At 44.3% G+C, this 20582-nt stretch overlaps 1 protein-coding gene across 1 annotated transcript in view; it reads right to left on the bottom strand.

The window, feature by feature from the left end:
• The window catches only part of ASPM (assembly factor for spindle microtubules), a 269329-nt gene that overhangs the window by 125997 nt on the left and 122750 nt on the right, over nucleotides 1–20582 (bottom strand). Inside the window, exons 17-19 of the mRNA XM_069232128.1 lie at nucleotides 8807–8935; nucleotides 7074–7268; nucleotides 961–6024 (exon numbers count right to left, since the gene is read on the bottom strand). Of these exons, the coding sequence (XP_069088229.1) occupies nucleotides 961–6024; nucleotides 7074–7268; nucleotides 8807–8935 (5388 nt within the window). The remainder of the gene's footprint in view (nucleotides 1–960; nucleotides 6025–7073; nucleotides 7269–8806; nucleotides 8936–20582) is intronic.

Here is a 20582-nt window from a genome sequence, read left to right as displayed (position 1 = left end):
GAGGGATAAGAAGCAACATGGATGGAGTGGGAGGGATAATAAGCAACTCTGCTGAAAATTTGTGATGGAAAAATCAAAAAATGCTGGCGTATTTTCGTCATACTTTTAATTCAGACACCCTAGGCAGATAGGTGGTAAGGCGGGTTTGGGGGCAGACACTGAAAGGACAAATGTTGAGTGCGAAGGTAAGAGTGTGCTAGGACATGGCCCGTGATGCCCACATCACAGCGATTTTGTTGTTATGGTGGGTGAAAACTGATCGTAGTAAAAAAAAAAAAAAAAAAAAAAAAAGAAGGGGGGGATTTGAACCATTACAGGGGCACGGGAACAAGCAGGTAGAGGAGCATGGGAAATCAATAGATGAGCAGGGGAGTGGTTTGAGAGGACGAATTGGGAAGCCAGACGTTGCATGTGTGAAAACAAGCATAAGAACTAATTTCTGGATGATCACATCCACCAAATACTATGGGCAGTTTCAAATGGTGAGCAGCCTGGTGTGCCAATGCTTAAAGCCAGCTGAACCACAGTAGCCAATGGCTCAAAGGAGTTGTCCAAAAGTCTCTTCTTTCGATCTACAAATGTGTTGTGTGATCTGCGGGGATGGGGGGTTTGCGTGATGACAACAGCTCTCACAAAGTTACAACTAAAGCAGTCATTAGACGAGACCTAATAAAAGTTCGGCGCTATGAACTCGGATTATTGTTTAAGCATGGCAGGTAATGATGGGAGTGTCAAGTGTTCCTTTTCAACAGTTGTATTTGTTGCATTTGAGGCTACTTACTGAAATATTTTTTAATACAAGAGAGGGAATGGGCAACTGTATAATAATCTTTCATCCCAAAGCATTAACAGGCTAGGAGGAGAATAATTAAATTCCATGGGTAATCAAATAAATATATGTGCATATATATATGCGTTATATATTTTTTTTTTTAACATTGGATTAATTGCCCACCTTACCTGAATTTGGATTGCACTTGTTTTTATCTGCTGAAACCTCTTCTGTTCAACGAATCGCCTCACAGCTGCTTGGACGGTGATGACGTCTGCCAATTTGCGCAAGAAAGCCTCTCGTTGACGTTTCATTGCCAAGTGTCCCCGGTATCGAGTTTGTAGAACGAGTGCAGCTTCTCTGCACATCCTATACTGCTTTTGCGCCGCGTACATCCGGTAACACGCTTGAATGGTACACACACAGCTCCTGAGTTGAATGTATTTTCTTCGGTACACCATCATATGTAGGTAGGCCTGAATTTTCCGGACAGCTCGTTTTTCTTTAGCTAGTCTTCGAGCCACCAGCCCTCTGAAAGCAGACTGGACAGTGACTGCAGACTTCTTTAGCAAAAGGTACTGGTGTCTCTGAAGATGACTCAAGCGGCAAGCTCTGTACCATTTTTGGATTAAAACTGCGGATACCACTATTGCTTTGTATCGGGCCCTGGCAACATATCCTCTAAACGCAGACTGAATGACCACTGAGGCAGTCTTTTTCTCAAGAAACCTTTTTCTTGAAGCATACATTAGTAAAACAGATTGTATGCGCCGAGCAGCAACCATTTTTTTGGCCAGCTGCCTTGCTTTCATTGCACGGAAAGCAGTCTGGATGCAGAGGACGGCTTTTTTAGTCAACCTGTAGTGGTGAACTTCAGAATCTCTCGCTACCTTTGCTTGATATCTTTGCTCAAACACTTGGACTGCCCAGCACATTCGGCTATAACGCTTCCGTTGTCTGTGCATGCGATATTCGGACTGTATTACTGTTGCAGCGGTGTGTAGCCTTTTCATGTGCCTTAAGAGGGTGAGACGCCGGTATGCAGCCTGAATAACCACCGCCGCTTTGCGAAGGGCCAAATATTCCTCACGCTCCTGTTTCCCTTTCATGTAGGATCTGTAAAACGTCTGTATGACGCAACAGGCCCTTTTCTTGTGCTTGTACTGGGCCCGAGCGCGGTGCATCCTGAATGCTGACTGGACTGTGGCGGCAGCTGCGTGCAGTTGCTGGACTTCCCGCCTCACCTTGGAACCTCTGTAGGCAGACTGGATACTAACAGCAGCTTTTCGGACGCGGATAAAGTCTTGGTGCTGCTGTTTTGCAGCAAATGACGCTCTGTATCTTTGCTGGCAAACTATTACAGCAGCTCGAAGAGCAAGGTATCGTCTTTGCTGTGAACGAGATTTTAAATGCTTTTGAATGACCACCGCAGCACTATGCATTTCTTGAAGTTGTTGTCTTGCCATCTTGCCCCGGAAAGCAGCCTGAATGCATACGGTGGCGTTTTTCAGTCGCAGGTACTGCTGCCTTGCAGAATCTCTTGCTGTTTTTGCTCTGTACCTCTCCTGGAGGGTTGCAACGGCCCAGTGGGTCTTCTTGTAACGAACCCGCTGCCTGTGCATGAGGTAATAAGATTGCAACACTGTTGCTGCCGCGTGCATGTCTTGTACATTTTGCCGGACTTTCATGCCTCGGTATGCTGCTTGAAGGACCACCACTGACTTTCGAAGGTCCGTGTAACGAGCTCTCTGTTTTTGGCCATCAATGTGAGAACGGTAGTAGCTCTGTATGACGCTGGCGGCCATTTGCATAGTTTTGTACCCAACACGAGCTCTGTGCATCCTGAACGCAGACTGGATAGAGGTAGCTGCTTGGTGCATCGTGCGGAGCTCTCCTCTTACCTTTGAACCACGATGTGCAGCCTGTACAAGAATTACCGCTTTGCGCAGAGAAAGGTACTCCTGGCGCTGCTGCCTTCCCACTATTAACGCCCGATATCTTCTCTGAATGGCCACACTGGCGTGTCTGAGCTTTAGAAACCTTCTGTGCTCTAGCAAGGCTTTAAACCGCGTCTGGATAGTTTTTGCAGCCCTGTGCATTGCTCGAAGATGCTTTCTGAGTCTCATGCCCCGAAAGGCAGCCTGGAGGCAACATGCTGCTTCCTTCACTGCACAGTAGTTTTTTACTGCCACATCTCTCTGTCCGTTTGCTCTGAACCTTTCCTGGATGACTTTGGTGGCACAATGAATTTTCCTGTACCTAGTCTTACAGCTGCTCATTCTGTAACTGGCTTGAATTATTGTGGCGGCCTTGTTCAGCATCTTCAGGTGCTGCCTAGTTTTCATGCCACGGTAAGCAGCCTGGAGAACCACAACAGAGCGGCGCTCTTTCAGAAAGTTCTTCCTTTCGTGAATTGCCAGCCTGTAAGCTCTGTAATGCCGCTGTATAGTGATGGCAGCCAGCTTAGCAGCTCGGAAGCGCAGACTCATTATGTGCATCCTGAATGTTGCCTGAATGACTCTGGCAGCTCTGTGTCTCCCTTGAATGTCCTTCCGTACTTTCCACCCTCTGTAACCAGCCTGAACAGTAATGGCCGCTTCACGAAGGCAGATGTAGTGTTTTCGTTGATGACTTCCAAACCTTCTATAACGAAATAGTCGTTGGACCACAACAGTAGCTTTCTTCAGCGAAAGGAACCTTTCTCTTTCTAAATAAGACTTGAACCTCCGCTGAATAATGGTCGCTGCAACATCCCTCCTATGCATGTAGCGCCTGGTTTGCAAGCCCCGGTACGCAGACTGGATGCAGGCAACTGCGTCCTTGAGAGCTTGGTATTCACAGACCTGCCTATTTCGGACTCTGCATGCACGGTAGATTAGTTGCATGGATTTAGTGGCCATGACTAGGTTCTTGTAGTATCTTCTCTGTAAGTGCATCCTAAAATATGCCTGTATTTGGGTTGCAGCTCTGCGCATGCGCGCCTGCTCCTGCCTAGCCAATGCCCCTCTGCAGGCGGCTTGAAGTGTAACAGTGGCTCTCTTCAACTCAACATACTCTGAACGATCCTTCCTGCACAGGCAGCTCGCTTTGTACCTTATTTGGATGACTGTTGCTGCCATTTTCATTCTGCTGTAAGCCACATAACGCTGATGCCCCCGAAATGCTTTTTGAATGGTAGTGGCTGCCTGGTGCAGGTGCTTCATCTGTCTTCGGACCCTCATACCCCGAACCCCAGCCTGCAGCGTGATAACTGCCCACCGTAGATAAAGATAGTGCCAGTGAAGTACTTTTGCACGAATGGATGCCCGGTACCACCGCTGAACTGTAACTGCAGCTCCTCTGTATGCAACATAGCGCCTCCTGAGTGAAAAGGCCCTGAAAGCCGCTTGGATAGTTGTAGCTGCCGCCCTGAGTTTGCGAGCTTGCTGTCTAGTAGCCCGGCCACGCCATGCCGCTTGCAAGGTAATGGTGGCAGATTTTTGTTTCAAATACAGCGTGCGTTGCTTCTGTGCAGTAGAATATGCTCGATAATGTTGCTGGACAGTCAACACAGCCTGTTTTACTCGTCTGAACTGTTTTTGGGCCACAACCTTCCTGTAGGAGGACTGAAGCACAACAGCAGCAGTATGTTGCTTCTGGATTTGCCTTCGAACAACCAAGCCACGATAAGCTGACTGTAGGCACACTGCGGCCTTCCTCACCTTTAAGAAATTCTGTCGTTGTCTTTTACAAATGATGTAGGCCCTAGCAAACTTCTGAATTGTAAGGCATGCTTTTAGGGTTAGGAGATAATGTTTGCGAGCAGAGTAAGCTCTAAAAACAGTCTGAATTGCCAGCGCTGCACTGACTTGCATTTTAAGGGCTTTCCGTGTCCTGTATCCTCGGTATGCTGCTTGTATGCAGACTGCAGATGCTTTTAGTTTCAAGAATGTCCGCCTTTGGTAAACCTGTGCACGATAAGCAGCGAAATGATGCTGGATCACAACCGCTGCACTGCGGAGTGTGAGGTAGCACTGTCTTTGCCGGAACATCCTATATTGAGTTTGTAGCACAGTTGCCGCTTTCTTCCTCTGGTGCATTTGTTTCCTGATCAAATGTCCCCTCAGTGCAGCCTGCAAGCAAATACAAGCTTCCCGCTTGCGGCGAAACTCCGCTTTATGCTGCACGATACACTGCTTTGAACGGTAATGTCTTTGGACAAAGAGCACCGCTTTCTTCAGAGCCCTGTAATGTTCTTGTGCGTGCCTCATCCTCACATTGCCTTGGATTCTCGTGATGGCACGCTTCAACTTTTGAAACTTCTTCCTGGTCACGTACGCACGATAAAAGGCCTGAATTGTTACTGCAGATTTGAACACACGTGCCTCTCTCCTGGAGCGCATGTTTCTGTAAGCAGCTTGCAACACCATAACAGCAGAATATATTCGGCTGTAAACCGAGACAGCTCGCTTTGTAGCAAGGTGCCCTCTGTATCGAGCTTGGATCAGCCTGGCAGCATTTCTATACTTTGTGTATCTACTCTGCTGTTGCCACTTCCTAACATGGGCCTGTATCGAGATGACGCAGGTTTTCACATACAAGAAGCGCTGCCTCTCCCGCCTCATTCGCCAGAGTGACTGAAAAAGGATGGCTGCTCGGACTTGCTTTTGTAGTTGGCGGGCTTTCATCGCTCTGAAAGCAGCTTGCAGGCGGATAACTGCGGTGCGTTTACTCACATACTCCTGTCGTTCGTACTTCCCTTGCAGGTACGCTCTGCAGTACCGCTGGAGTGTAATTATGTGCCTCCTTTTAGTTTCGTACGCACGTTTCTCTCTCAAGCATCTGAAGCAGGCCTGGATTCTGGTTGAACTTTGCCTAAGTCGCAGGTACCATTTTCGCCTTAAATACATTCGATACCACGACTGTATGAGAACCGCAGCTTTTTCTTCTAGGGCAGCTTTTTTGACTCGCCATTTTCTGACGGCAGCTTGGAGTACAAGAGCAGCCCTTGTTCGCTTCAAGAGGTTGCGTCGGCTCCAACGCCGGAATGCAGCCTGAATTACTATGGTGGAAGACTGCAGTGCCCGGTAACTCCGCCTCTCCCGCTTAGCCGACTGCCACGCGCGTACATATCTCTGAATTGTCAGTGTGGCACGCATAATGCGTTCATAGGAAAGCACAGCAATCTTCATTCTTATCCTTGCTTGCATTCGAATGGCAGAATATCTTAACTGCAGGTAATATCGTCTTGCAGAGTAAAGTCGCCAATGAGCCTGAAAAAGAAACACAAACCAGTAATTAATTTGAACATATCACACCCGGTCTCCAGTTACATTAAATTGCTAAACGGTTATACACATTGACAAAATCTAAAATAAGCATTAATTAAATCATGCATAAGCAGTTAACGTCTCAGATCATACAAAAGCATTAAAACGAAGCATCATATTCCAGTCTTTGCAGTCTCAGACCGCTTCAGATGTCTGCTGCAGACAGCATTGCATACAATACTATATAAAATGGGGTTTGTGTCAGCCCTTGGTTATGATTGGATAGCTTTCTTGTCTACCTCAGTTCCCTCCTCTTAGGTGGATGACTTGCCACATTCTAATGTGTGTTCCATCCATGTGACATTTCTCCTTTGCCCTACCTTTTGATTGTCCAAGTTGTAACCTTTTGCTGCAGACGTTTAATTTTTTTCTTTTTAAACTTTCAGTTCCAAATTAGGAGCCCTCTCCTTGCTTCTGCGGTCTCTGCACATACAGCATGTTTCAGCTCTTTCGCTTACTCTGCCAATCCGTCTCTTTCTATCTTCCACCTGATTGTGAAACACTGCAGGAGATAGCATGGTTCCAAAGTTGCATGACAACATGGTTTGTCAAAACATGGCACTCGTTTCTATACTTTCAAGATGGGCACCAAGTTGCTTCACGTTACATGGCGGACACCTTATAAGTATATGAAATACACATTCAATATGACCTGTCGCCTCTTCCGGCATTGCCAATACTGATACAATTATAAAAGCATCAGTAATGCCAATTGTAGTGTCCAAACAGCACTGTCAAAGCGAGACAGAGTGATTTGCCAATGCCTGTTTGTCAACTAGGTGCCACGCAAGGAGGAATAGTCAACTTTCTGATATTATAGACAAAGCTCAAACTATATTTTCACTGAAAAGTGTCAGTCCACATTAGATCAGGTTTACAAAAAGAATGGGTTTCATCCAGGTGAGAAGAGCCGACATTGAATGAAATGTTTGAAAAATATTTAGTTTGAGAAGGCCAGGTATGCATTTTCAATATGGAGTCACTAAACCTACCTGAATTACTTTAGCTGCATGCCACTGAATAATTTTCAGCTTTTCCAGTTTCAGCTGGCGGGCTTGCTTCTGTGCCAGAAACCGCTTCCAGTTTTTCTGAAGGACAACAACTGCAGAAATCATATTCTTCAATCTGCGTCGAATCAAAAATCCAGTGACCAATGCTTGAATTTTGCGAGCTGCTTGGTTTTTCTTCTACAAAAACGAAATAAATGTGTACTGAATTTGAAAGCGAACACGCAGGCCGGTTTGTAAACAAATATAACGTTTTATTTCCCCATCAAGAAGCAAATGTAAATATTTGCTTTTAACAGGAATAATTTGCTTAATTCAATAATCAGTAATGTTTCAAAACGATCAGGATACAGAAGGTCTGGGTGGATTACATATCCTGTTATTTACTAAACCTAGCCAAATCTGGCCACCAAAACAAAAGTATTAGGGAATGATGTTACTGTATTGGGAAATAAACTGCACCAGGAAATACTTAATACATTTTAGACCCATCAAAATATTTATGTAGCGAGCGTGCGCAGGTAAGAACGTCAAAAAACACTTGCTAAATTGGTAAATAAATATTCCCTAGGTACTGACGACGATACAGTGGCTATTTCAATTGATTGTATGAACTGATTTAGCCAGGAACACATGCTGAACATATGCCTGAAAGTTTCCTTAAATGCACCTTTTCTTCCCTTTTCCTGCATCTTAAAGGTGAGACTCGCTTTTCTCTCAGTGTCTTCTAAAAATGATGTGACATGACGTTTAGCCAATGACCTTGATGCTTTTGAAGACAGCGACATTGCTTCTATACAGGTAATTCGCCAATGTCAGTTGGTGGAGGAGTACTAGAGTGGAACTACAAATGAGTTTCACAGTCCATCGGTAATACGGTATCGGGGAAAAAAGACGAAGGGACAAGGTGGTGGATCAGTCAGTCACTTTTTGGGCCAATAGGATATCAAAGAATTAGGGGGAGTGGAAGGGCAATCTGAAGTGAAGACCAAATCCCAGGAGATCAGTGACCACTTTTGGCCAACATGCTACTATCCACACTGTACTGACAAGCTCATAAATGCACAAATCAACTGTTAATGCAGTAGGAGGGAGAAAAAAAAAATCAACTTAGTGCTGCCAATTTTGACATACTAAACCATTTGCATTGTATGTTTTCTTTTACTCTCGAAATCTAATTTATAGAACGAGATTTATGTTAAAAAGTAGACTTGCAAATTTATCCATCCTACCTACTTGACAGATTGCTATCTATATCTCTATAGATACCTCCGTTCAGCATTGTACCTCTATATCTCCTAATACCCAACACCTCTGAGGAATAGTGCTTTAGTATGGATTCCGAAGGTCAGGTATTTGAAGTTAGAAGTATCCATCAGAAACCCTTCTACCAGGCTAGAATGCTTACTAGGATGGAGAATTAGCGAGAGACAAGTCTTTACACAAAACCACAAGATTGGTTGTCATCAATGTAATGACTAGGTTTCGTATGTAGAACTCCAGACGCTTAAAACAACCAACGAAAACACTTCAGTAAACAAATTAATCATTACTTAATTAGGAAATTTACATGGCCATTGTGGTTCTTCACTTGTCATGTCTACTTCTTGTCAAAGTCAATATTAAAAGGCAATTTTGTAATAACTGCTGAGAATGCAACTTAACTTGCCAGTTAATTAGGGGCATCCTTGGATGCGAATTAAAAATATTCTCAGTACCTCAAGTAGTTGCAACTCTGCTTTCAGTTTATACCTCCTCCATGCTGATTGAATGACCCGGGCGGCCCTGGTTTCTTTACGAAGATCCAAAAGACGTGCACAGAGAAAGGAAAGGTAAGTAATAACCACCTGTAAAAAGCAACATAGGAACAAAATTATTGTTTTCAGTTGTTGATGCAAAGATATTATAAGGGGTAAAAAAAAAACCCTTCTGTACATTAGAAGGGTATTGCAAGTCACAGAGGAGTTACATAACCACACTAGAGTAACGAGGCTGAAGGTTATGGAGCTCAGAGTTGACTTGCAATATCCTTATCATGTATGCCAAGTGGTACTATATCCCACATAACACAATCACACATCACCTTTGTCACTAACCACTTAAAACCTTGGTGCATAGCTCTTTCATATGAAAAAGCCTACATGTGCTTCAAACATGAAGAATAACAGTAAAACCTCTAGAGCAAAATTAAACACCCCAAAAACTTGTTAGAGATTTGTGGCAAACATATATTAGAAACAGTTCAATACAAGTCAGTTTAAAAAAAAAGCTGCAGTTGCTCGGAATGTATAGAAACATGCAGAAAAATTCTAGCTTTACTCAAACTAAAGAGTGTAAAAAATATAATTTCTCTTTTTGCTTGTCACTGTAAGCAAATAAAATATAGCAGAAGAAAAAAAGCAACGTCCTGCTCTTGTTTCTTTAAACAGCTGATTCAGTTATGCTCCATACCCTAACCTGCCTTTCACCTCGGCTGCTGGCAGGAGGCACTGTGATGTCAGAACCAGACAGTAATAACATAATAGTTGAGTTCTGATGTCTTTTCTTTATAATCAGTGACTGCATGCATCACAATTTGCCGAGTATAAAGAAATCAGACTGCCATTTACAGATGATAGATTCCCATGTATCATAAAGATATAAAGCTTCAACAAAGCTGCACTAAATAATGAATCTCAGCACGGCATTGCAATGAGCCATAAATGTAAAGGCTTATCCGCACTCAAGCAGATCAAGGGTGCTCAGGGTTGATACAAAAAAGACAGACCCATGCTATGTTTTAAGAAAAATGTATTCAGGTCAGTTTACATTAACTGTATATACATTTATCTCATCTGGATATCCTTAAAATCTGTCCCTCAGACTTATTTTGCATGCCCTGTTGTAGATCATCCAGAGGCATTATAAGAATGTATAACATTAGCTTAAAAGTGTTAATCGCTCCAGTCTGGTACTTACTAAATCATGTGTACATGTGTCAGAACCCTAAAAAATGTATAGAATGATCACCGACCAGGACCGATTTCACAATCATTCAATGCATCACTGTGGTATTGTGTTAAGAATAAGTAAGGAGAAAAAAAAATAAACTTTCATGTATTTAAATTGTATCATATTATTTGTGTAATTGTATTTTGTTGTCCTTGCTCTTTGTTTACTTGTAGCATGTTACATGGTATCTTCCGGCCGCCCCTGCTCCAACAATGGGACTGCCTGGAATGTTGGACTGACAGTTGGTGAAGGAGCAGAGCAGGAGTGGCTGGAGTTTCCTTTCCTTCCTTGAGAATTATTCTTATAAATAAATACGGATTACTGTCTTCCTGCTTTGCTGCATCGGTTACTTCATTTTTGGCGACGAGCGTGAGGACTTTCAATTTTGTGGAGCACGTGTCGGATTTTCTTCGACGTGTACACGGAAACTCCAGCACTGAGCATTATTGGCATTATTCATGCTCTGTGCATGTGAATGGCTTGCGCAAGGAAAAAGAGTTGGTAACCCTGTGGGGATAATTTGTTTTTCTTCTGCCGAAGCAGCCGGCATTGAACGAAGATATCTAATAGAGGCCTGCTTTGGCTGCTTGCCAACGCTTAGCTCACAGCGTCTTACAAGCTGTTGCTAGGCAACTATTGAGCCTTTTCCTTTCCTTACTAAGCGATGTTTTGAAGGATTGATTTTTTGCATAGAATTTTCAGTTTCTCTTTGCTAATTGTTTATTTAAGCGTTGTAAACATTTTTGAAGAAAAGTTTTTTCATTTTTTTTGCTCTGTTCTGCTACAAAGGATTTTTTTTTTTCAATCAACTTTTAGTAGAATTATATGTAAAGGGTCATACTTGTTTTGAAAGAGTTGGAGTTTAAAGAAAAAAAAAAAAAAAAAAGAAGAGGTTTTTGATATAAAGATTATATTATTCATTTTTTTTGAAGAAGAAGACATGCAGAACATTACACCAACTCCATTTTTTTTGTCTTTACCTGGTCAACCATCTATACCGTGGAGTAAATGGAAGAAGGTTTTTCTGGACGTACATTCGTGTTTGTGGAAGTAATTTGTCTGCAGACCGGAAGACTTCTGTTCTTCAACACAGTCTTGGGGCAGAAGGACAGGAGATTTTGGAGAATTTACCTGTTATCAATCCCTCAGATGGAGGGACAGAAGGACAGGAGATTTTGGAGAATTTACCTGTTATCAATCCCTCAGATGGAGGAAAAGGGGACACAAACTTGAATGAGTTTGAGTTAAGATTACTCCGATTGGATAGGCACTTTCTACCAAAAGTGTCAAATTATTCTACAGAGATATTACTTTGGAAAGTGTAAACAAGGTGAAACTGAGACAGTAGAAGATTTTGTAACAAATCTTCGTAAATTAGCTGCCCAGTGTAAGTTTGGCGACTCTGTGGAGGAACGTATTAGAGACTGTAGGAAGTTGGCTCTGTATGCACTATTTCAAAGTAAGGAATAGTATGCACAGAGTCCAAGGGTTCCCCTTAGAGGTAAGATAGTGGCAAAAAGAGATAATACTAATGCTCTATTTTGTGGTAGTGTGGTCGAGCAGTAGGCTTATCAAAGGAGTAGTGTTAAGCATTTGTTGTACACACACACAGGCAATAAATGAGGAACACACACTCAGAGACAAATCCAGCCAATAGGTTTTGTTATAGAAAAATATATTTTCTTAGTTTATTTTAAGAACCACAGGTTCAATTTCTACATGTAATATCTCATTTGAAAGGTATTGCAGGTAAGTACTTTAGGAACTTTGAATCATTACATTAGCATGTATATGTTTCATATAAAACACAAATAGCTGTTTTAAAAGTGGACACAGTGCAATTTTCACAGTTCCTGGGGGAGGTAAGTTTTTGTTAGTTTTGTCAGGTAAGTAAATCACTTACAAGTCTCAGGTTTGGGTCCAAGGTAGCCCACCGTTGGGGGTTCAGAGCAACCCCAAAGTTACCACACCAGCAGCTCAGGGCCAGTCAGGTGCAGAGGTCAAAGAGGTGCCCAAAACGCATAGGCTGCAATGGAGAGAAGGGGGTGCCCCGGTTCCAGTCTGCCAGCAGGTAAGTACCCGCGTCTTCGGAGGGCAGACCAGGGGGGTTTTGTAGGGCACCGGGGGGGGGGGGGGGGGGGGAACACAAGTCAGCACAAAAAGTACACCCTCAGCAGCGCGGGGGCGGCCGGGTGCAGTGTGCAAACACGCGTCGGGTTTTCAATGAGAGACCAAGGGATCTCTTCAGCGGTGCAGGCAGGCAAGGGGGGGGCTCCTCGGGGTAGCCACCACCTGGGCAAGGGAGAGGGCCTCCTGGGGGTCACTCCTGCACAGAAGTTCTGTTCCTTCAGGTGCTGGGGGCTGCGGGTGCAGGGTCTTTTCCAGCCGTCCGGACTTTAGGTTCAGGCAGTCGCGGTCAGGGGGAGCCTCGGGATTCCCTCTGCAGGCATCGCTGTGCGGGTTCAGGGGGGACAACTTTGGTTACTCACAGTCTCAGAGTCGCCGGAGGGTCCTCCCTGAGGTGTTGGTTCTCCACCAGTCGAGTCGGGGTTGCCGGGTGCAGTGTTGCAAGTCTCACGCTTCTTGCGGGGATTTGCAGGGGTCTTTAAATCTGCTCCTCTGTAACAAAGTTGCAGTTCTTTTGGAGCAGTGCCGCTGTCCTCAGGAGTTTCTTGTCTTTCTTGAAGCAGGGCAGTCCTCTGAGGATTCAGAGGTCCCTGGTCCTTGGGAAAGCGTCGCTGGAGCAGGTTTCTTTGGAAGGCAGGAGACAGGCCGGTAGGTCTGGGGCCAAAGCAGTTGGTGTCTTCTTTTCTTCCTCTGCAGGGGTCTTTCAGCTCAGCAGTCCTCTTCTTCTTGTAAGTTGCAGGAATCTAAATTCTTAGGTTCAGGGGAGCCCTTAAATACTAAATTTAAGGGCGTGTTTAGGTCTGGGGGGTTAGTAGCCAATGGCTACTAGCCCTGAGGGTGGGTACACCCTCTTTGTGCCTCCTCCCAAGAGGAGGGGGTCACATCCCTAATCCTATTGGGGAATCCTCCATCTGCAAGATGGAGGATTTCTACAAGTTAGAGTCACTTCAGCTCAGGACACCTTAGGGGCTGTCCTGACTGGCCAGTGACTCCTCCTTGTTATTCTCATTATTTCCTCCGGCCTTGCCGCCAAAAGTGGGGGCCGTGGCCGGAGGGGGCGGGCAACTCCACTAGCTGGAGTGTCCTGCGGTGCTGGAACATAGGGGTGAGCCTTTGAGGCTCACCGCCAGGTGTGACAGCTCCTGCCTGGGGGAGGTGTTAGCATCTCCACCCAGTGCAGGCTTTGTTACTGGCCTCAGAGTGACAAAGGCACTCTCCCCATGGGGCCAGCAACATGTCTCGGTTGTGGCAGGCTGCTGGAACCAGTCAGCCTACACAGAACAATTGGGGAAAATACAGGGGGCATCTCTAAGATGCTCTGTGTGTGCATTTTTTAATAAATCCAACACTGGCATCAGTGTGGGTTTATTATTCTGAGAAGTTTGATACTAAACTCCCCTGTATTCAGTGTAGCCATTATGGAGCTGTGGAGTTCGTTTTTGACAGACTCCCAGACCATATACTCTTATGGCTACCCTGCACTTACAATGTCTAAGGTTTTGCTTAGACACTGTAGGGGCATAGTGCTCATGCACTGGTGCCCTCACCTATGGTATAGTGCACCCTGCCTTAGGGCTGTAAGGCCTACTAGAGGGGTGACTTATCTATACTGCATAGGCAGTGTGAGGTTGGCATGGCACCCTGAGGGGAGTGCCATGTCGACTTACTCGTTTTGTTCTCATCAGCATACACAAGCTGGCAAGCAGTGTGTCTGTGCTGAGTGAGGGGTCCCCAGGGTGGCATAAGATATGCTGCAGCCCTTAGAGACCTTCCCTGGCATCAGGGCCCTTGGTACCAGGGGTACCAGTTACAAGGGACTTACCTGGATGCCAGGGTGTGCCAATTGTGGAGTCAAAAGTACATTTTAGGTGAAAGAACACTGGTGCTGGGGCCTGGTTAGCAGGGTCCCAGCACACTTCTCAGTCAAGTCAGCATCAGTATCAGGCAAAAAGTGGGGGGTAACTGCAACAGGGAGCCATTTCTTTACACATCTGTAGTAATTGAGCAAGGTAGACCTGGTTGAAAGCTATTAAGAGATTAAGCCGAAGACAAACCCATCTATATGGTCTGGGAGTCTGTTTTACACGAACTCCACAGCACCATAATGGCTACACTGAAAGCTGGGAAGTTTGGTATCAAACTTCTCAGCACAATAAATGCACACTGATACCAGTGTACATTTTATTGTAAAATACACCCCAGAGGGCACCTTAGAGGTGCCCCCTGAAACCTTAACCAACTATCTGTGTAGGCTGACTGGTTCCAGCAGCCTGCCCCATGGGGAGAGTGCCTTTGTCACTCTGAGGCCAGTAACAAAGCCTGCACTGGGTGGAGATGCTAACACCTCCCCCAGGCAGGAGCTGTCACACCTGGCGGTGAGCCTCAAAGGCTCACCCCTTTGTGCCAGCACCGCAGGACACTCAAACTAGTGGAGTTGCCCACCCCCTCCGGCCCCGGCCCCCACTTTTGGCGGCAAGGCCGGAGAAAATAATGAGAAAAACAAGGAGGAGTCACTGGCCAGTCAGGACAGCCCCTAAGGTGTCCTGAGCTGAAGTGACTCCAACTTTTAGAAATCCTCCATCTTGCAGATGGAGGATTCCCCCAATAGGATTAGGGATGTGACCCCCTCCCCTTGGGAGGAGGCACAAAGAGGGTGTACCCACCCTCAGGGCTAGTAGCCATTGGCTACTAACCCCCCAGACCTAAACACGCCCTTAAAATTAGTATTTAAGGGCTCCCCTGAACCTAAGAATTTAGATTCCTGCAACTTACCGAAGAAGAAGACTGCTGAGCTGAAAACCCCTGCAGAAGAAGAAAGAAGACACCAACTGCTTTGGCCCCAGTCCTACCGGCCTGTCTCCTGCCTTCTAAAGAACCCTGCTCCAGCGACGCTTTCTCCAGGACCAGCGACCTCTGAATCCTCAGAGGACTGCCCTGCTTCCAAGAGACCAAGAAACTCCCGAGGACAGCGGTACTGCTCCAAAAAGAACTGCGACTGTTTCAAGGAGCAGATTTAAAGACCCTTGCAACTCCCCGCAAGAAGCGTGAGACTTGCAACACTGCACCCGGCGACCCCGACTCGACTGGTGGAGAACCAACACCTCAGGGAGGACCCTCCGGTGACTCAGAGTCCGTGAGTAACCAAAGTTGTCCCCCCTGAGCCCCCACAGCGACGCCTGCAGAGGGAATCCCGAGGCTCCCCGTGACCGCGACTGCCTGAACTCGATTTCCCGACGGCTGGAAAAGACCCTGCACCCGCAGCCCCCAGCACCTAAAGGAACGGAACTCCTGTGCAGGAGTGACCCCCAGGAAGCCCTCTCCCTTGCCCAGGTGGTGGCTACCCTGAGGAGCCCCCCCCTTGCCTGCCTGCAACGCTGAAGAGATCCCTTGATCTCTCATTGATTTCCATTGAAAACCCGACGCTTGTTTCTACACTGCACCCGGCCGGCCCAGTGCCGCTGATGGTGTACTTTTTGTGTGGACTTGTGTCCCCCCCGGTGCCCTACAAAACCCCCCTGGTCTGCCCTCCGAAGACGCGGGTACTTACCTGCTGGCAGACCGGAACCAGGGCACCCCCTTCTCTCCATTGCAGCATATGCGTTTTGGGCACCTCTTTGACCTCTGCACCTGACTGGCCCTGAGCTGCTGGTGTGGTAACTTTGGGGTTGCTCTGAACCCCCAACGGTGGGCTACCTTGGACCCAAACCTGAGACTTGTAAGTGATTTACTTACCTGACAAAAACTAACAAAAACTTACCTCCCCAGGAACTGTGAAAATTGCACAGTGTCCACTTTTAAAACAGCTTATTGTGTTTTATGTAAAAAGTATACATGCTAATGTAATGATTCAAAGTTCCTAAAGTACTTACCTGCAATACCTCGCAAATGAGATATTACATGTAGAAATTGAACCTGTGGTTCTTAAAATAAACTAAGAAAAGATATTTTTCTATAACAAAACCTATTGGCTTGGATTTGTCTCTGAGTGTGTGTTCCTCATTTATTGCCTGTGTGTATGTACAACAAATGCTTAACACTACTCCTTTGATAAGCCTACTGCTCGACCACACTACCACAAAATAGAGCATTAGTATTATCTCTTTTTGCCACCATCTTACCTCGAAGGGGAACCCTTGGACTCTGTGCATGCTATTCCTTACTTTGAAATAGCACATACAGAGCCAACTTCCTACAAGATGCATCTGAGAAAGGATTAGGTTGTGTCTTAAGACAGTTTAATGAGGACAAAATCAATACTATCGCATTCGCGTCACGTAGTCTACGTGGGGCGGAGTGTAAATATTCGACTATCAAAAAAGAAGCATTAGCAATTTTCTGGGCTGTAAGAAAATGTAAACAATTTCTGTGGGGAGTCAAGTTTGAAGTATGCACTGATCACAAACCTCTACGCGAGATCTTTGGGAAGAAGGGGTTGGATAATGTTTCAGGTTGCATTTGTAAGTGGATTGTTGGATTACAGGATTACCATTTTGATGTGAAGTATGTTCCGGGTTGTGAGAACAAAGCAGCGGACTGTTTATCAAGAATGAAGAATGTTGATTGGGGTGGAGAGGACTCTGATGATTCCTGGTGGGTTGACGAGGATGTTAAGGTATGTGCTGGCACTGACGGGTGTGTTACAGAGGATGAATGGCTACAAGGAATGGATGAGGATATGAATCTTTCCCGTGTGAGAGATTTACTTTTGGATGGACGGGCCTTAAATAAAAAAAGAGAAAAGAAGTGAGAATTATAGTAAAACTTGGCATGAATTGTCCATTCAGAATGGAATAGTATTGAGAGGAGAAAGGTTAATTCCCCCGTGTAATTTGCGTGAGCGCATCATGGATCTTGCCCATAGTGGTCATCATGGGATTTGTAAAACTAAAGAAAGAGTAAGAGGAGTAAACTGGTGGCCGGGTATGGACTTAACTACTGAAAGAAAAGTGCGTGATTGCGTGGAGTGTAATGTTGCAGATAAGTCGTTGAAAGTTAGAACTCAACCTATGATACTCAAAAAAACTCCTAACGAAGTGTGGGACTCAGTATCTATGGATATCTTAGGACCGTTGAACTATAAATCTCATTCAAAATTTGTTGTAGTTATTATGGATGAGTTTTCTAGGTGGCCAGAGATCATGATCTCTTCGACTGTTGTAGAATTTCTCACGGAGGTTTTTAGTAAAGAAGGTAATCCCAGGTCCATTTTGACTGATAATGGGGTTCAATTCACATCTAAGCTTATGTGTGAGTTTTTGAGAAAAAGAGGGATTCTGCATAGAAAGAGTGCCTTGTACCAGCCTGAGACAAATGGGATGGTGGAACGCTTCAACAGGACATTAAAGGAGACCATTCAGTTGGCAAATCATTTAGGGTGTGATTGGGAATTCATGATTAAGAAGAAGGTTGAGGAATATAGGTTCGCGCCACACACTAGCACGGACCAATCCCCTTTTGTCATGTTCAAGAAACTTATACCACATACTATGGTGTATCCTCCGTGGGTTAAGGTTTATACTAAGGAACAACTCAATTATGAAGGTTGGAGAGATTCAGCAAGGAGCAAACATTTGTCTTGTCAGGAGAAAAGAAAACAAGTGTATGACTTGAGGAAATCTGTAAAAGAGTTACATTTTGGAGTGGGTGATTTAGTAAAGGTCAAGTTACCTGGGAAAATTACTGGAGGGCAATCTCACTTTAGTAGAGTTTTTAAGGTTATTGAAGTTTACAGTGGTGCTGTTAAATTGGATGATGGTTGTGTGTGGAATCTCAATAGAATTGTCAAAGTTAAGTAATGTAAATGTGTATATATATTTACTTTTCTGGAAGAGGAAGGGGGTGTGGTATTGTGTTTAGAATAAGTAAGGAGAAAAAAAACCTTTCATGTATTTAAAATGTATCATATTATTTGTGTAATTGTATTTTGTTCTCCTTGCTCTTTGTTTACTTGTAGCATGTTACATGGTATCTTCCGGCCGCCCCAGCTCAAACAATGGGACTGCCTGGAATGTTGGACTGACAGTTGGTGAAGGAGCAGAGCAGGAGTGGCTGGAGTTTCCTTTCCTTCCTTGAGAATTATTCTTATAAATAAATACGGATTACTGTCTTCCTGCTTTGCTGCATCGGTTACTTCAATTACTTTTATCTAAAGATAAAATGGTTGAACCCACATTTCTGGTGCCTGGTAAATAGTGAATCACTTCTCTAACAAGGTTTCTACTACTATTCAACTGCAAATTCTCAATTTGCACTGGAATGGTACCAGGTTGAAACTCCAGAATATATTTGCAGAGCAAAGGAGCAAAATAACACTTTCATCAACACAGAGAGATTGAGCCTCACAACAGAAGTGAACAGTAGTATGTATATATGGCCCCACGGTGTACACACATGCATGTGAGCACCCACAAGTGCACATTTCTCAATACTTCCCATTAGAAATAGTCAGAGTAAACTGAAAGGACAAAAACTATGATAACTCAGCAGAGGAAAGTAAAGTTCTGCCAGAAACAATGCTACCAGAGGTAACATATACTGGGACCCCCACTATTTCTCACATCGGTGAGCTGAAATGCTTAATTTTCATCCAAAGCTTCACTCTGCAACTCTAAGACAAGCGCACTAAACAAAGAAAAAAAAAACTGAAACTGACCACAACCCTGTATGACCTCACCAAAATCAAACCACTATGTTCAGCAGGTAGATCCCGAATGCCAACCATAAAAGTTCTATACAACACTGTAAATTGAGAAGGTAGTACAAACAAAGCATTCTTCAAAGCAGTCAGTCACTGTATCAACCCATTGCCAGATCTTCCAATCCATAATTAGTCAAATTAGCAATGCGGTCACTCACAAATAAGATCCGATACAGACAACTCAAAACAAACACTGTTTTGTACCCAGCCTCCCACACACTTAACACACCAACATTATTGCCTAATGTAGGTCATCTCCGATGACAACATTGTATTGTCAGTGACCAAATCTCTCTACAATAACACCCTAGCATAACTACTCAATCATCAACACACCCCCCTAGCCAAGGACCCTTCTGGACTTAAAACAGGACGTTCAACTCTTTGCTAAATAAACCTAAACAGACCCAGAGAATCACCTCACAATCCACCGCTTTTCATAAGAACAATCATCGAGAAACCAGTGTTCAGCCAACTACGGGATCCATCTTCACCTCAGCGTCTACAAAACTATCTAGGTCCATAATCTACAACAACAATAGTAATTAAGACATTTTGAGGAACAATTGTTTAGTCAGAGTATTCAGTCCATGATTTTCAGTGCTTCAAACCTGCCTAAAGGGTCTATTGCTTTTGCTTCAGAGGGCACAGCCATCAAAAGTTCCTCAGATTTACCTTCAACGCAGACATTTGCTGGGAAACACATTTCAAAGACACTCAAAACTGCATGGTACCATCTATCTCTTCTGAAAAAGTGAATCAATTTTTATCCTCAACTAAAAATATAGCCTGTGGGATGGAAGCAACACTATCTTTAACAGACTCTCTGGTACCATATTGATATTAGTGATCGTTTTATTGCACACACCCGATGTGTTTCAAACGTCTAAAGAAGTATCACAACATCACACCATCAGTGGAGAAATTACACTGGCTCCCTTTCCAGGCCTAAATTAAATTAGTCTCATAACCATAGGTTTTCCCACACAAAAAAAAAAAAAAAAAAAAAAAAACTTTGCAAAAAACATGCGGGCATATGCTAAACACATTATTCAGCTAAGGCAGAGATTACCACACTAGGATACAAGGTACTGCCAGACTGGAGACTTAAAGGCAAGAAGGGGAAAAACAAGGTAAGACTTCTCCATCTACTCAGACAAAATCCGAAACAGTGTCCTCATCGACGTTTCAGTAACTGCAACTTCCCTTCAACTCCGAAATAAACAGAATTCATCTGTTCAAGAAAACACTACCCCCTCAAAATGAGAGTCAAAATGATAGTCTTATTTATCGGCTACTGTAAACAATCTTTAATATATTGCTTGGTTGTAGCCCTTTTTTCTTTAGTGTTCCACTACTTTGCACTATGTACATATGGTTGTCAGGAGCAAAAGCTGGATTGAATTCACAGTTGCAATTAAAATCGTTTAGATCATCTGCCTTCTGATAAATCAGTTACTGGATAGGATACTGCTGCAGATCCTCAAAATATTTATATTTATTCTGAGTGCTAGATACCCCAGCACTACATCAAATTGGGAGCAAAGGAACTCTATTATTCGCTTTAGTTTTGCAGACTACAACAAAAATGTACACCAGTGAGCTTGCAAAGTACACGCAGTTTTTCCCCTCCCTCCAAAAGCTTTTTTTTTTTTTTTTTAAATCGATACTGACAAACA

The sequence above is a fragment of the Pleurodeles waltl genome, chromosome 4_2 (genome assembly GCF_031143425.1).
Source record: "Pleurodeles waltl isolate 20211129_DDA chromosome 4_2, aPleWal1.hap1.20221129, whole genome shotgun sequence".
NCBI classification, from domain to species: Eukaryota; Metazoa; Chordata; class Amphibia; order Caudata; family Salamandridae; genus Pleurodeles; species Pleurodeles waltl.
This window is presented reverse-complemented; position numbering and strand designations above follow the sequence as displayed.